Below are 17,493 nucleotides of genomic sequence, written 5' to 3'. Positions count from 1 at the left end.
TAGTCATCAATGGGCCTGTCAAATAAGTGACACATGCAATTGTTTGGCAGAAACAGAAGAGCAGGTGTTCCATGTAGAACTAGGAGGTTTTGAGTATCCCTTACTATGGATACTGGATTGCATTAGTTAGTTGATTAAGTTTGAATGGGTCTTTGTTTACTACTACAAATAATCTTATCACCCTGACTATGCAGGAATACAAACTAAAGACACAACAGTGGCTCATAGGTTGTATGCACCTCCCTGTTTTTCTTCAAAGCACTCAGATGAAGACAAATGTGTCTCTTAGGAACTGGCTGCCCAGTGATGGAAGTCAGGTCTCCAACAGTGATCTAAACCCTAGGGATTTTCCATGACCATGTTAGACATCTCTAGCTGACCTTTACTCTCTCTCTCTTGTTGAGCATGAGTGGCCTAAATTTATTTTCAATATAGAATGACACATAATTACTATACATTTTTTTCAGAAATTGAATTCATTATGAGAGCTGCTCACTGTCCATGCCATGGATCTTTGTGCAAGTCAATTATTCTTTATAATTTTTTGAAATAAGAAATTGTAAATTGTAAGCTGGTTGACTCTAAATTCACTTTTTTAAGCGCACAGGCACTCAATACAAGAGTCAATATATTATTTATTGTATTTAAACAACTTTGCATTAGGAGTGTGTATAGGTTAATCTTTATTTAACTTGACTAGATTTGGCTAGTCTTTGAGGATATTTCCAGAGAATTAGCTGAGAAAGGATGGCTCACCTTGAATGTGAGTGGCATCTTCACACTGGCTAGGACCTCAGACAGAATATTATTGGAAAGGGAGCACTACATGACTTCTCTTGGGGAGGCATACACAATACAACAGACCAAAGAAACCACTTTACCCAAGTCTACCTCAGTGAGCCAGTGAGAGCAAGAGAAGTCTACTTAGCCTTGACAGTGAGTAACAAAAAATGTATCCCTAAAGCTATCTTAGTGGTGAGAGAGCTCGAAAGATATTTCAAAATATGATTTGTGTTTGAATCCAGTGACATTTGTGGTAGTGTTTTGTAAGTCAGCCAGTGAGCTTTACCTATGCCAGTTTTACCTAGAGCCTTCCATAGTTCAGCATAGCTAGTGCTCTGGTTACAGGAATTTTGTGCCTTACATTACATTGTAGGTTCCAAAATATGATCCCTCTATAAATATAAGCTCTCCATAAGGGCTTTAGGTTGTCTGTATTATGTGGCTATGCTATAGCATTATATAGGCCACAGAGAAAGTTCTGAATCCCTGCAATGGATAAGGACTGGCAAGAAAATGAGTTGGTGTTATTTTGGTGCATCAGGCAGGAAATAAGGATAAAAAATCTAAGGATAAGTTAAGGTTTAGGACAAGAAAACACCTGCCTCTCGCGATGCATTCCTGTCTTTGATTTGAAGGTGAGGAAATACAAGTAAGAGGATTCAGCGTGCTTAAACCCCCCAAGGTGATCGATCACATTCTCATAGTGTATTCTGGTCTCTGATGCTGCAAACACTGCAAACAGCAGTGCACCTTTGAGCAGAGCTTAGAGATCCTGGAACTCAAGACCAAAGAGATGAAGGTCATCTTCATAAGAAAAACATCCAGGTAGAAAGAAGGAAACAAGAGACTGTGTGGTCCACTTACCAAGCTTAGGTTGGCGGGGGTGAGGGTGAGGTGGTAGGTGGGCGGGGGTGGGGGGGGAAGCGGAGATCAAGGTGAATTTAGGACAACGATGTTGTACCTTGTTCTGGGCACTGGAGAAAAGACTAAAATACGAAACGATCCAGATCCATGATTGATTTCTTCTGCCAAGGGACCCAAACTGCCTTTTGGCTCCCATTATTAACCCTCTGTATGGCTTCTTTCTAGCAAGTCAGACCAGATAGAGGATACAGTTTTAGTTTGTTGGTTTTTTTGTTTTTGTTTTTGACACTCAAACCCACACACGTACGGTGCAAATATTTATGAATCTGAACAGTGGCTTACACATAAATTTCGTGCTGAGCGTCACTCCACTTCCCACTCTCCCATACGCAGTGGCAGCCTGGATTTCTTGGGCTCCAGGCACCACCGAAGCAGAAGCAGAAGCAGAAGCAGGGACTCCCCCATCTCTCTTCCTGGCTCCGCCCAAGAGGGAGGCAGCAGAGCTCAGCTGCGTGGTGGTGGTGGTGGTGGGGGCAAGTAGGGATTTCCCTACAAGAACAGAAGCTTTGGCTATGGTAAGGGGTGGTAAGGGAGGGGACACCGCTGGCCAACAGCAGTAGCCCGAAGGAAAAAGCACAGCCGGCCTAAGCTTCACGAGGTGGCCACCCACCGGGAATCCCGGGTCCTCCCGCCCACGCGTGTGGCGGGCGGATCTGGAATCTCAACACAAAGGGAATCCTCGGTGGCAGGAAGTGCATCACGAATAAGAGGGACTGGGGGCGGGAACAAGGAGCCACCTCCTTTCTCTCTTCACCCCGCCCTCACGGAACCCAGGACCACAGCGAGGAAACCCCTAGAGTCCCCGATCGCCCCAGAATCCCAGGGGATTCAAGCCAAGGGCCCCAACCAGATGTTTCGGAGCCGCTAGCACCTGCTGCCACGCCCGAATCCTGGAGGCGGAGACCCAGCGGTCCTTGCTGAGCCTCAGACACCTGTTCGCGCGTCCCTCCTTCCTTTCCGGGTGCAGCAGCACCTGGGCTTCTGTTTGTTCTTCTCTCCTGGGCTCGTAACTTTCCTTTTCCCCCTTGCCAGAGTTTCAGTGAAGCCTGGACTCGCGTGTCACTTTGCTCTCCCGCAGGGATGTACCCCAGGTTTGGGTGGCTTTCCTTAACATAATGTAGATGGAGAGTGAGTCCACTCGTGAGCCCGGGAAAAGAGGATGAGACAGTGCTTTAGTTTTCTGAGACACCTGCAGTTCCTGGCACCAGTCCAGTGGCGGGGGGTGGGGGTGGGGAGGGAAGGATCATGTTGAAGCAGTTTTTACTCAGAAAAGTCTCCTCTGTTACTTCCATGTATTTTGTAAATCAATAAAAATATCAAACTTTTCTAGAAACACTATGCACATTTAACGGGAGAGTAGGAAACCATTGCCGATTTAAGGGGGTCTTTCCCTCCTTTTTAGTTTGGGTGAGTTGGGGAGAGCAAGGAGAATTTGTCAAGGGGAGGATACCTGAATTCCCTTTTAGGGCTGAGGAAGGAGAGGTCGCAAAAATCTCAAGCTGGGGTCAGTTTTCCAGTGCTGGAGAGACCCTGGTGACCGGGGTGGTAGGTGCCCATCTGATTTGGAGCTGGGAATGGCAGGTGCACCGGAAGGGGGACACCTCCCTTGGAAGCCCCAGGCTGCCTTTGCTACCTAGGACACCACAGTGGGGGGCCTCCCCTCCCAAGTTCTAGGCGGAGGCGGGCTACCTGCGGCGACCTATCTCCTCCTCTCCAGGACACCACACCCACTGGCCTCTGGTCTCCAGGGAGAGGGACCCAGCGGGAACAAAGGGGTCTTTGTTCCGGGCTCCTGGGGGGTGGGGAGTTGGGCTGGCTAGCGTTTCTCGGTTTCTCAGCGTCCCTGGAGTACTCCAGGCTCAGCACCACAATTTACCCAGGTGGGGCACCAAGCTCCACGACCCTACAGCTCAGATCAGGGCGCGGAGCCCCGGGCCACCGTGGACTTTCGCAGGGTCTACGGAGAGACGGTGGGGGTGTCTGGGGGTGTCCCTGCAGGAGGAGGAGGGGACGGAGCCTGGAAGAAGGCGGGTCCAGAGTGCTGATCCAGGGCTGCTCTGGCTGCGGCTCAGCGGCCGGGGAGTAGCTCCTTCTGTTGTCACCCTCCCTTCTTCCTTGCCTGGCCCCATCCTCTGCACGCCTGGCCCCCCGCCCCTGCCGTCATCACGCTCCAGGTGGCTTCTCCAAGCTTGGTACTTTCCAGCAGAGCCATCCCTCTGGACAAACTTTGATGGGGAATTTCACACCGAGCTGGAAAAATGCCGGTTATGAAAGGATTATTGGCTCCACAGAACACCTTCCTGGACACCATCGCCACCCGTTTCGACGGAACACGTAAGTGGGGCTTGCTGGAGTTGCCCATTTCCCTACGATGGTTTTTCTCCTGGACTTTTGCTTCCACTTCCCCGATTTCACCCGCACAATAATTTGCCTTCTTTTCTTGCCAGGGTAGCCAGGGTATCTTTCAGGGGAGGAAAATAAACAATAAAACAAGACCTCTTCGCACACTCACATACAGGTCATAAAAGCACCTGGTATTGTTGTAGATGGTCCCCTTGATTGCCTAGGTTTGGATCACAGGTCTGAAGAATGATTGACAAGTTGTTCGTGGTGGGACCTGTACTGTGTGGTGCGTTGAGGAATTTGGTGCAGGGGGAGATGCTGTGTACTTTAATTTTTTTTTTTTTTCTGGAGTTCCGAGGCTGCCCGGGTTAGAGTTTGGAGGTTTTCTAGACTCTTATGACTTCCCATTCGAGTTTAAGAAATCCTAAGGAGATCCAGCCCTCGGCAGGTAGACTTTGTGTGTTGGGAGTTTGTCAGCTTCCCCTCTCTTAATGCTGAAATGACCAGGACACTCCAGGAAAGACTATTGAGGAAGGAAGAATTGGACATTGTGAAGGTTGGCTCGACCATACAGGCAGTTTCAGAGTTTTGTGACAATAAATAGTATTGAATATCTGACTTCTTTGGTTGGACTGGGGAAAAAAATGTTCATCCAGATAGGGTGTTTTGTGTCTTTCTGGAAATAGCCTGTGATCTTTCAGGACCACGGTCAGGTCTTCTCTCTCCTTCAGGTTCCTTCTTCAAGAGCATAGGGAGGGGATCTTGCTGTCTGTAACAAATGCTGTCAGTAGGCTCCACCAGAATACCCATGTCCTCATTGTAGGTAGCTTCTGTGAGCTCTTGTCCCCTTTCCTTTCTGTTACACAAGACTCATACACACACATCTCCTGACGCCGGTGTGAAATTTCACATCTATTTCCACCCCTACACCAGCACTCTGGATGTACTTCTAGGGCAGGACACAATATTTTCACCTTTTGGTAGACTTAGGCAAGTTTTACATGACAGAAAGGTAAAATTTGATTTTGTTTGGTTTTTTTTGAAATTCAGCATAATCAAGGGTAATGTGCTCATTTTTTTCTTTCTTTTTTTTTGTAGCTGTTCTTTTAAAATAAGCTTTAGAGTTGCCCATTTTATATTAGTTGATGTTAGGAAGTATGTGTGAATTAGTGATAGCTACTGGATATTGGGTTTTATTAGATGACAATAATAAAAAATTATTTGAGGCCAAGTTCAAGTTCTTGGTCAATGCCACAACCACTAAAGTCAGCATTTCTGTCGCCAGCTGCTCTAGCCAGGACCACTGAAGAGCAGTTCTGAGCAGATAGCAGTTCTTAAAGTTGAATATTCCAAACCCAGATGCTCTAAACATTGGTCCTGAGTGAATGCTCTGGAGGTGATGTTATTAGAGATAGTGATTTGCTTATGTCATTGTCATTTAAAGTTGAATGGAATGCAGTGCATACCAAGTCATCCCAGCAGAACCCCAGGATCCACTACTGAGAGGCATTTGGGTTTCAGTTGCTAATCAAAGGGTCTGTGGTATGAGGTTGTGGCCTTTTTCTGATTCTCATGATGAGCAGGCATGCACAGGTGGAGAGGTATATCTCTCTATGTGTGTATGAATCTCTCCAATATATGTTCTTGTTAAAGAATAGAAAATTCAAAGGTTACAAAAATTTAAATCCTTTTTTGAGAAGTTCATCATATACCAACAATTAATTCAAGTAAAAAAAAATACCTAAAGCTATTTGGTAGCCATGGCTGGTCTGTACTCCTAGGGTCTGGGGGATACTTGGAGAGATTCAGTGTGCCTGAAATTCCAGTATTCCCAAGTAGTAAGGAATGCAGAGCTTGGTAATGGCAAGATTTTGTTTATAACATTTAATAAATAACCTTTTCTTACAAGAAACTTCATTACAAAAAAGATTGTCATTTTCTCACTTAATCTTTTTCTTTATTGCATGATGACTTGAATATCCTGAAATTTAAATTCTCAATCACAGAATTTACTAAATCTAGAATTGTGAGAATATCACTTTTCCAGCTAAAGGTTTAGTTGATCTTATTATGACATGTTTTCTTGCTGACACGATTTTATTAAATAGTCTTGAAACTTTTTCCTATGGACATTCCCCTTTCTCTTGATCCATTTGTAAAAGTCATTATTTTCTTTTGAGAGACAAGGCTATATGGAAGTTTTAAAGTAACAAAAGTGCTACCTTTGCAATTAAAAACTGGGGAAATATTCATATTGTTACTTTATTCCATTTACACTAAGTTGACTCCATCCATTTCTACTTCATTTCTGGAGTATGTTTTATAGCCATTCTCATATGTGTTTTAGTCTTATTTTAAACAATTTTAATAAAGAGAAAGAGAAAAAATCCTGGAAAAATTTTCCCTTCAACCCTAAACAATACACAGATTTTTATTACCCTTACCAATTTACTGTCAAAATTAAAAATGTTGGAGGAACTGAGAGAATTCTTTAAACGTCTCCCCAGTGGACAAGAGTATATTCCCTCCAGAAGTCTACAGCATTATCCTGCTTATTTATGGTGTGACAGGACAGTGGAGAAGTTATTTTTTTATCACTCAGTGATGTTCTGTTGATTTGTACAATAAAACTCTCTTTTCACTTTCAGATATGTAGTTTATAAACATTATTGGAAATCAAATACTGCTTAAATGAAATTATAATGAAAGTATACATATTGAAACATCTAGTTTGTTTAACTGGAGTGTAATGAGACAGAGGAGCTAAGAGCCCTTCAGTTGTTAAATCCATATACCCCATTTATAGAGAAAGAAATAATTGCAATGAATTTATTTGCTTCATTACATGGACTAACACTTCTCACTTAAATCCCACAGGCACATATGACTATCATCATAATATATAGCTCATGGTTACATAGCTACTTTTATTAACTGTTTAGTACATTGTAGCTTTTCTGAATCCATATTGGCTTTAAATATATTAATATTATCATAAATGCTAAAGGGAAACTATAACAACCAAACATTATGGACATATTTAGAAAAAAAATCTAGTTTTTTAAGTATGAATATTTGTTACTAAATACCATTTGATGAAAAGTTATTTTTCTTTTTTGGAAGATATAAAAGCATGTTCATTTCAAACATTATGGTGCATTAGCCTACATTTTCCAGTCGTATCTAAATTTGGACAGAATGCTTCTTTCTCTTTGTGGTTACTAAGACAAATTGTAACTTGATGTACCCCATCAAGGAGGTGGTGCCTAACATCATCAAAACATTAATATTTGTATATATTTTACATATTCTTCTATAGCCTGATCAAAAGAGCTAAAGAAATTTATTAAAGTTGAAACTATTTCTTTATGGAGACAATTGTCAATGTGGGTTTTGTTGTTTTTATGATTTTATTTTCTTCATGTTAGAAGTGTAGGAAGAAACACAGCACACATAGTGCTGGGCAAAGGGCACAGGAAGTTAGGACAGAAGCCAGCACAACTCTCCTTAAGTCTTTGCTGAGTTGTGGTTTGGAGAATGTCACTGGAGGCTGATAGAAAGCAATGCACTTTATTATATGTGAGTCCTGTTGATAAGGCTTGTGTGAGGGAAGCATCCTGGGCACTCCTTTCCCAAGTTCCCAAAGATTTGTGCTCTTTGGTCTTGCTTTGGTTTTCACCTGCTATTGATATAGACTCTTGTTTCCCTGATTATATATGCTTAGGACCCAAGTATCCTATGTTGGTGTTCCATTTCTGTGTGATGATCATCACAGTATAGAGGTTTATCATCTCCCCTTTGTAGCTGCAGCCTCTAAGGGTGGGTCAACTGAGTCCTTGTCTGTGAGGCCCACAAGGACATAAGCAAGTAGTCAGCTAGACCTGTGCTCTCAGATGAGGGCAGAAATTCCTTTCCAGCCTAAAGCAGTGATTGGCAGACTTATACCTTTACAAATGAGGTTCCCTTTTTCTTGCCTGTTGTCATCCAGGCACTCTTGTTAACAGGTAGAGTCTGCCCTGCATTACTGTTCCACAGACTCTACCACACATTGTCTCATAAGAGAACAGTTATTTCTTTGAGGGTCTCTTGCAGCATTTCCCCTAAATCAGGACCATTCAAGATAATCTCCTTTCTGATGACCTTATGACCAGCTCCCTGCACATCTCAACCTTGACTTCTGCCTCATCTGCATATTCATGTGTTTGCTGCACATTCTAGGGAAAAGGTTTCATGGGGTGTGTATGTATAGGTTAGACTCTTACTATCCATGTGGGAATTCTTCCCACCACAGCTGGTGTCTCTTTACCATTGTACTAGCCTACTGAGTCTCACACCTGCTAGTTCACAAAGAGGGTTTTTGAGCACACTCTGCTAATTCAGAATGCAGGATGCCATGCTGACTTTACATCTGAAACCTTTAGAAACATAAGGTCTAACTTAGGGGAAGGTTTTTCTCTCACATCTGGCGATGGCGTATGTATGAAGCAGCCTAGGACATGCTGGTCCAAGCTGTTTCCTTCTCCTCTCATGTAGATGCCATGTGGGAGATGAGGAAACGTTTCTGAAAATGAGTCTCAAGTCTCTTGGGTAAAAGGAGGATGCCATGAAGCCCCGCATAGGTACCTGGACTTGAGCCTCTGCTGGATGTGGAAGCAAGAATGAGCCATCTGTAAGGAGTGGCACCCAAGGCCAGGCTTCACACTAAGGTGCCTGGGCTGTTTTTAACATGTTAGCGAAGATTTTAACTAAGTTAGTTTCTGTATGAACTCTGTGGAAGGTGCTTTTGGAGCCCTTCTTCCTACTTTTCTCTTTCATATTCAAGAAATTCCACAGGGTGCACTCCTGCTTCAGGGTGGTTGTGTTAAACTGAATTATGTTTTGAAATATAAACTTTGTTTCACTTTATCAGATAGGTAGAGGAAGACAGAGGGAAGGGAAGGGGTGGGGCAGAGTGAGGGAGGGAGGGATGGAGGGGAAGAGACTGCACTCATTCTCTAGACTTTGTCCACGGGTTTTTCACCTATAAAAGAAGTTTTAGACAGTCCCACAACATTTGTGACAATAAACAAAGTATTTGTATTATAGGAATTAGACTCAATGTCTTTATCAGAAGTGCATTTCTTTTGATAATGTATTCAAGTAACTTAACAGTTGTATAGTCTTTAAAGAAAGATATCAGATAATTTTATTTTGACATCATTATAACAACACAAAACATTGATATACTAGGTTAAGAGTAGTACTGTGCCCACACTTCTTTTAGGTTTGCATTTGGCTTTACTTTTAGGCCAGCAGCCATAGCCAGAGACATTTTGTCAATGAGCTTAGCAGAGAACAATAGGCCTGTGCTCAAGTATGTCAAGGGTCCTAGGTTACCCGTTTCTGAAATATCCTAGACTTGACATACTTCTGAGAAGACCATATTCTCTGTGGAGAAAGGAGCATCGTACCTCATCCCTCGTCTCACTTTTCTAGTCATGCTTAATGGACATTGTCTATACACAAAGCACTGGGATAAATCAAGCTTGTCTTTTTCTCAAAGGGGGCAAAAATAATATATACAAACTGTTGTAATCTAGCTCAGAAAGGGCTAAGAGTATTAATTATGCTGAAAAGTCTTCATACAATAACTAACACCTGAATATGAATGCTTATGCATCCAAACCCATTCTATTGACTTTGCCAATTTTTGAAACAATTTCCACTGACATTTAGATGGGTTTTCAGGGAAAATATACCTTCAAGAATAAGAAGTGGCATAATAGAGGTTGGTGAATGATGGTAGACCAATTATAGAAAGTCTTTAAACTCAAAGTGCCTTATCAGAACCTAATAATATCTCTCTGCTTGGTTATGGGCCCCATAGACTACTGTGTTCATTTTCTGTGGGAAATGCATACTTTCCCCCAGGGAGTTAACTTACTGAGGAGAAGAAAGTGTTGATTTCTGGTTGCAGACTTAACTACTCTTCTCCAGGGTAGTTCACCCCTGCATTCTACTATAGAATTTTGTCTGTGGTGGAGAAAAAAAGATTTGCAGGTTTGCTGGAATTCAGTCCTGGTGACTCTGATGGCAGGTGTGCTAGCATTCAGTCCCTGGATACCTGCTGGACGAAGTCTATAGTCAAAAGGCACAGCATTACAATTGCTGCACACAGTGCAGGTCCCCCGTGGTGTGTGTTTGCTGTGAACATCCAAATTCTGAAGTTTTTAATCCATTTTGGTTTAGTAGAGCCTAGAAACAAAATATATAAGACCTCTATTTTGCCAATGGCATCATTCAAATTTAGCAACTGAAGAGTTTTCTCAGTAATTTGAACACTCAGATGTAGTTCTTAGCTTATAAATTCTGTGGAAGATAGATCTTGCATTTGTCTGCTGCTATTAATGCAGCTATCTGTCTCCCTTAAGGCCTTCAAAATTCACTTGTCCCTAGACAGACTAATAATCTTTTCTAGCTCCTCAAGCATATTTGTCTTTTTTATTTTCTGGCCCTATTCTAAACAATACCATCTACCCAACTCCAGTTAGAGTGTTAAGTTAGCCTTCACTGCCTACATATGTAATTGGTTTCCAGTTCCTTTAAATTTTGTTACAGAAACACTGACAATTTGATCCCTTGTCCTGTCGCTATTCATTGTTCCTGCGTTAATTTGGGTCCTCCTTTTCTCACTGTCACAGTCATGAACTCACTCTAACTAAACTGCCGGGCCAGTAGTTTCCTCTCCACTCCTCTCCTGTCAGCATCCCTTATCCCCAGAGTGATTCCTACCAGGAGTAACATGACCATTTAATTTGGGGCACTTGCTTACAGCTGTCTCTTGGCTTACTACTCCTTCTTGGGTGACCCTCAAAGATGTCAGTATTGCCAGAGTTGAAGATGATGCTGCAGCACAATTCAAATCACACCACTCCAGGTTCTTGACAGACTTAACCCACAGCACTCTGCTCACTCAGACCTTGGTGATTTGAAACATCAAGACCCATCCTAAAAGTTGCCTCTGAGAGGCTCCAAGAGTACTCAAGGGCCTTTCTCTGCTTTAAAATGATCTGCTCATCTCTCCAACCAGCTCTCTTCTAGGCTTTCATAGTTCAGCATCCACCTATGAACTCTGGGAAGCCATGACTCATTCCATTTCTTGGACTGGCAACATAGCCTTTGGTGTACACTTACCCATTCAGGTGAAAGAATTTGAAGTTCCTTGAAGGCCAGAGTCAGATTTTAGACACTTCTATTTGTTGTCAAGTGTTAACTAGTCTTCTTTTACTTAGGTTTCTATGATGTGATCCTGTAGGATAGATCCAAAATAAACTTGATTATTGTTGTGTCTACATGGACGCTAAGCAGGTTCCCATCTGTGTATTCTCACCAGAACCCAATGCCTAGGAGGCAAATCCTCCTTTTTCAGTTAAAGGTTACAAAATACAAGCTTAGAATTCTCCCACATCTCACATCCTGTGACCACATTTGCAGTGCTCACTGCAGTGTCACACTCACTACTATATATGTGTGCAGCTCATGTAAACTTGTAAATGCTGGGGACTCAGTGTTATCATTTCTACTTTCTATCTTTTCTAAATACGATTGATCCTTTAAATGTAACCATTTCTCAGCCATATGCCATTTCCCTTCCTTCTACTAGGTTATGCTTTAAGGACTTGTCACTGAAAAAGTGTTAAATTGGTATTTAAGATTCACATTTGGAAGCAAAAACATATTCACTGTACAAAGCAGCTTTGCTCATCAAAGAAAATCTATTGTCCATCAAAAAATCCATTTTCTTTGAGATTTTGATGCTTACAATTTGCTGATATACTGACATTAGCATATCCTTGTGATCTTTCAATTGTGAAGCTAATCTCCCTATGAAGTTACTCTGATTCTCATAACTTTATGGTGATGTCATTTGTTTTTATACCTTGTAACAGTCTTATGAAGGAAAACTATACCTATTTTCAGTTTGCTTCTCTGAGAAGAGAATATACTCCCCTGTGTCCAGTACCTTGACCTCTCTTGGCATCCATTTACTGTTTTCCACATTGAGTTTACAAGATGAAATGAGCATGCTTGGTTCTCTTGCTCTCAAATGTAATCCAAAGTACTTTAGGTTTTGTACTTCCAGAGTTACTTTTTATTTTATTAGGTCTTCTAGACAGACATCTTTATTGTACTTGCTGGTCCAAATAGCTTCCTGTTTCAGTTATTGAACTAAAGAAACTGGAGACCAGAGCACTTATCCATCTTGCAGGATTATTTGATTTTCTAGAGAGAAGAATCTATGGAGGTGTTCCAGTTGTTTGTTGAGGATCCAGGTTGACTAGTGAACAGTGGATGGTCATCAAATTTGAAACTAGGGTTATTCCATCCATGGAAAGAGTAATGTAGGAGATAAACTTAGTTATACTTTTAACTTTAACACATAGTCAAATATTTCTGTGTGTCTGTGACTGGTAGAAGGGAGTTAAGGTCTATGAGACAGAGCTTCTGTTCTGTAACTTAGACTGCCTTGGATTAAGTTATAGCTCCATTCTCTGAAAACAATGGTCCTATAACTGTGTCTTAGCAAGCCCACACTTCCCAATTTTAGGGAACTGATTAAATATGTATCTGGTGTTCTTGTCTACATGTGCAGTGCTCACAGCACAATCAAGAAGTTGTCCTCTTCTATACAAGATAGCTTATTTGAAGATAAGTGTGTAGCACTTAAATAGAATTTGTCTTTAATATTGCTTATGTTATTGGTTTTCTTTCTTTCCCTCCATTTTCTTTCTTTCTTTTTTGGGGGGGAGGTGAGCAGGGTTTCTCTGTGTAGCTGTGACTGTTCTGGAACTCATTCTGTAGACCAGGCTGGTCTTAAACTCCTGCCTGCCTATGCCTCTCAAGTGCTGAAATTAAAGGCATGGGCCACCACTGCCCTGGACTGTTACTGGATTCTTGACATTGTAAAAATACCAGATTCTTTCTTGGTAACTTGGATTTCACTTCCTTCCCACATTAATTGGTCTTTTGAGTTTTATGTAGATGGATTAATCAGTTTTTTTCTTAAGTTTGTAGATTTCTGTGTCATGCTCTGTCATTTTTTATACTGAAATCACATAATGTTTTTATCATATGTACCAGTTGAGCTTGCACTTGGCACATTTGTCTGTGATCCTCTGTTAGTAAATTCTGTAACCTCATTTGCTGAGTTTGGGGTTAAGGATCAAAGCATGTCCTTTACAAATTCCTTTCCAGTTTCCTTGGCAATTCAACAATTCATCTGATGACAAGTTCATCACAGGTGTGTTCCTCATGTTTTTAAGCATCTTTTAAAGTTCATCAACTTGTTTTTCTTACATTATGTTCTGGTTAGTTTTTCTCAACTTGACACAATGTAGAGTCACCTATGTTGAGAGAAACCTCAATTGAAGAACCACCTCCATAAGACTGACCTGGAGGAATGTCTGTGGGACTTTTTATTAATTAATGATTGGTATTTGAGAGATAGTACTGTCTTTGGGCAGATAGTTATGGAAGGTTTAAGAAAGCAAGCAGAGGAAGCCAAGAAGAACAAGTAAGTATTGTTCCTCTGTGGTTCCTCTTCTCCTCCTGCAGTTCTCGCCTTTACTTCCTTTAATGTTGGACTGTCATCAAGATGTGAAAGCCAAATAAACCCTTTCCTCCTGAAGTCAGTGTTTTATCAAAGCAAGAAAAAACGTGAACTAAAACATTAGTGTCATAATTGTAGTTACAGAAACTTTGTGCTGTATCTAAACCCCCCCCTCAACTCTCCCCTCCCTAAACCTTACTTGTCCAGTCGTACTTATTTAGAAGTGAACAAGAACTTAAATCAGATTATCTAGTTGAAAAAATGTTGGTTTTTTAAGACTGATCCAGACCCCTGAACATGGATGTCAATAAGGAGGCCTCTGCACTCCAGGGAGCCTCTGGTGGTGGATTAGTATTTTTCCCTGGTGCAAGAAGGACTTTGAGAGCCCATCCCACGTGAAGGGATACACTCTGGCCCTGGACATATGGGGAAGGGCCCAGGACCAGCACAGGAAGATTTGGTGGACATTGCAGAGCCCCCGTTGAGGGCCCTACTCTGCCTGGGGAGTGGTGGGTGGATGGGGTGGAGGGTAGGCTGGAAGTGGGAGAGGAGGGGTAGGGGTAAGGGGAGGGAGAGGGAGAAGGGACTTACATGTGAAACAAGCTTGTTCCCTAACTATAACTAATAAATTATTTTTAAAAATGTTGGTTTTTTAGTGGGATATTCCTGGGAAAATTGAAGTGTTTACAATATAGAAAATCCTAACCAAGAACTGTCTGAATCTTTCTATTATTTTTGGAGAGTTTCAGTAAAATTATTACAAATTTCCTGCTTTATTTATTCATGGAAATTGTTTGTTTGGGGGTGAGAAGATGGCTCAGTCAGTGAAGGGCTTTCTTTGTGAGTCGGAATTTTATCCCCAAAATCTATAGGACTGGTGAAACACATGTGTAATCCCAGCACTTTTGTGGGGATGGGGCATGGTGGTGGTGGAAACTGGCAGTTCCTGGTGCTGGCTAGTCAGCCAATCTAGTATAATTGCACATTCTAGGTCCCAGTGAGAGACCCTGACTCAAAAACCACATGAATGGGCCCTGAATACTGATGTACTAGGCTGACCTCTGTCTTCATGCACTCATGCATGTACGCAGACACACGGAGAAAATTTATCTTTGTAATTGCTTCCTAAGCAGAATCTTTCTTCCATTGTTGTTTTTTAAATAAATCATGTGTATTCCTAGAAGGTTATTGATTTCTTTACTTTACTTTTATTTTATCTTAACCAGGCAAATTAATGATGTTATTAATTATTGGGAGAGTTACATTTTTGAAGTTTCTTCCTTGGGGTTTGTAGGCAAAAAAAAAAAAAAAAAAGCAATATGACCTCAAATAATAACATCTTGAGTTCATATTTTCTGTTTTGTAACTCTTCTCCTCCTGACCCCTAATTTTTTCTATTGCTTAAACAACTGTTCTAAGGCACATGCAGAAATGTAGTGCCCATAAAGAAAATGTTTCTCATTCCTAAATTGAATGAAAGTTATTTTACTTGTTAAAAATACATGTTTTCTTACTTTAATTTTTCCCGTTTTTTTATTTAAATTAGAAACAAGATTGTTTTACATGTCAATCCCAGTTCCCTCGCCCTCCCCTCCTCCTCTTCCCCCCAGTAACACCCTACCTATCCCATACCCTTTCTGCTCCCCAGGGAGGGCAAGGCCTTCCATGGAGGGTTTTCAGACTCTGTCATATCCTTTGGGATAGGGCCTAGGTCCTCCCCCATGTGTCTAGGGCCAGGGAGTATCCCTTTATGTGGAAGGGGCTCCCACAGTCCATTCCTATGCTAGGGAAAAGTACTGATCTACTACAAGAGGTCCTATAGATTTCCAAGAACTCCTCACTGACACCCACATACATGGGGTCTGGATCAATTCTATGCTGGTTTCCCAGGTATCAGTCTGGAGACCATGAGCTCCCCCCCTTTCAGGTCAGCTGTTTCTGTGGGTTTCCCCAGCCTGGTCTTGACCCATTTGCTCATCACTGCAACTGGATTCCAGTTCAGTTCAGTGTTTAGCTGTGGGTGTCTGCTTCTACTTCCACCAGCTGCTGGATGAAGGCTATGGGATGGCATATAAGTCAGTCATCAATCTCATTATCAGGGGAGGGCATTTAAGGTAGCTTCTCCACTGTTGCTTAGGTGGTTAGTTGGTGTCATCCTTGTAAATCTCTGGACATTCCCCTAGTGCCTGATTTCTCTTTAAATCTATAGTGGCTCCCTCCACTATGGTGTCTCTTATGTTGCTCTCCTTTACTCTTCCCCAACTCAACCTTCCTGCTCCCTCATGTCCTCCTCACCCCTCCTCTTCTTCCCTTCTCCTTCTCCTAGCTCCCGCTCCCCTTTCCCCATGCTCCCAATTTGCTCAGGAGATCTTGTCCCTTTCCCCTTCTCCTGGGGACCATGTATGTCTCTCTTAGAGTCCTCCTTGTTTTCTAACTTCTCTGGCTAGTAGTCCTTTGCTTTGTACCTAAAATCCATATATGAGTGAGTACATACCATGTTTGTATTTTTGTGACTGGGTTACCTCGCTCAGAATGGTTTCTTCTAGTTCCATCCATTTGCCTTCTAATTTCAATATTGCATTGCTTTTTTTCCACTGAGTAGTACTCCATTGTATAAATGTATCACATTTTCTCCATCCATTCTTCAGTTGAGGGGCATCTAGGTTGCTTTCAGGTTCTGGCTATTACAAACAAAGCTGTTATGACATCTGTCCACACCCTTCTGGGTTTTAGAGTCTCCATTGAGAAGTCAGGTGTAATTCTAGTAGGTCTGACTTTGTATATTACTTTTCCCTTTTCACTTTCAGCTTTCAATATTCTTTCTTTGTTCTCTATGTTTAGTGTGTTTTGATTATTATGTGTTGGGGAACTTTTTATTCTGACCCAATCTATTTGGTGTTCTATAAGCTTCTTGTACTTTTATAGGCATCTCCTTCTTTATGTTGGGAAATTTTTCTTCTATGATTTTGGTGAAAATACTTTCTGGGCCTTTGAACTGGGAATCTTCTTCTATTCCTATTATTCTTATGTTAGGTCTTTTCATAGTGTCTGGGATTTCCTGGATGTTTTCTGCCAGGATCTTTTTAGATTTGACATTTTCTTTGACAGATTTATCAGTTTTTCTCTGCCTGAAATTCTTTCTTCCATCTCTTATATTCTGTTAGTGATGCTTATATCTGTATTTACTGTTTGCTTACCTAGGTTTGCCATTTCCAGGATTTCCTCAGTTTGTGTTTTCTTTATTGCTTCTATTTCTGTTTTCAGGTCTTAAACAGTTTTATTCATTTCTTATACCTGTTTTTCTCCTTAGATTTCTTTAAGGGATTTATTGATTTCCTCCTATTGTGTTTTCCCAGATTTCTTTAAAACATTTACTCATTTCCTCTTTAATGACCTCAATAATCTTCATGAAGTTGATTTTAAGGTTGTTATCTTGTGCTATGGCTATGTTGGAATATTCCAGAGTTGCTGTAATAGGATGGCTGTGCTCTCGTGTTACTCTGGCTATTATTGATTGTGTTCTTACATTGGCATCTAGGCATCTGGGTTTGGGATGTTTATAGGTTTAGGAGCCAATTTCTGAGTTTGTTTTTGTTGGATGGCACTTTTTTTCCTTTGGTTTCTGTTTCCTCTTTTGCTTTCTGGTCTTTATGATCTGTATTTTTGGTGACCCACATGATCTCTGGTCCAGCAGGGAGTCTCCATCAGATTTGGGGGCTGGGCTTCTGGTAGTAGCATGGCCTTTGGTCCAGCAGGAGATTTTTTTGTTTGTTTGTTTTTCTGACTGGTGTGGCATGCACCTGAGATAAGGGTATCTGCCAATGTAGAGTGAGGGCATGCAGCAGAAGCAAGTG

At 41.6% G+C, this 17,493-nt stretch overlaps 1 protein-coding gene across 1 annotated transcript in view; it reads left to right on the top strand.

Annotated features, from left to right (window-relative positions):
• Positions 1 to 3,965: 3,965 nt before the first annotated feature.
• The window catches only part of Kcnh8 (potassium voltage-gated channel subfamily H member 8), a 373,434-nt gene continuing 359,906 nt past the window's right edge, over positions 3,966 to 17,493 (top strand). Inside the window, exon 1 of the mRNA XM_027394572.2 lies at positions 3,966 to 4,041. Within this exon, the coding sequence (XP_027250373.1) occupies positions 3,966 to 4,041 (76 nt within the window). The remainder of the gene's footprint in view (positions 4,042 to 17,493) is intronic.

Source organism: Cricetulus griseus (assembly GCF_003668045.3).
Source record: "Cricetulus griseus strain 17A/GY chromosome 1 unlocalized genomic scaffold, alternate assembly CriGri-PICRH-1.0 chr1_0, whole genome shotgun sequence".
NCBI lineage: Eukaryota > Metazoa > Chordata > Mammalia > Rodentia > Cricetidae > Cricetulus > Cricetulus griseus.
The sequence above is the reverse complement of the archived record's forward strand: the minus strand, read 5'-3'. Positions and strand labels throughout refer to the sequence as shown.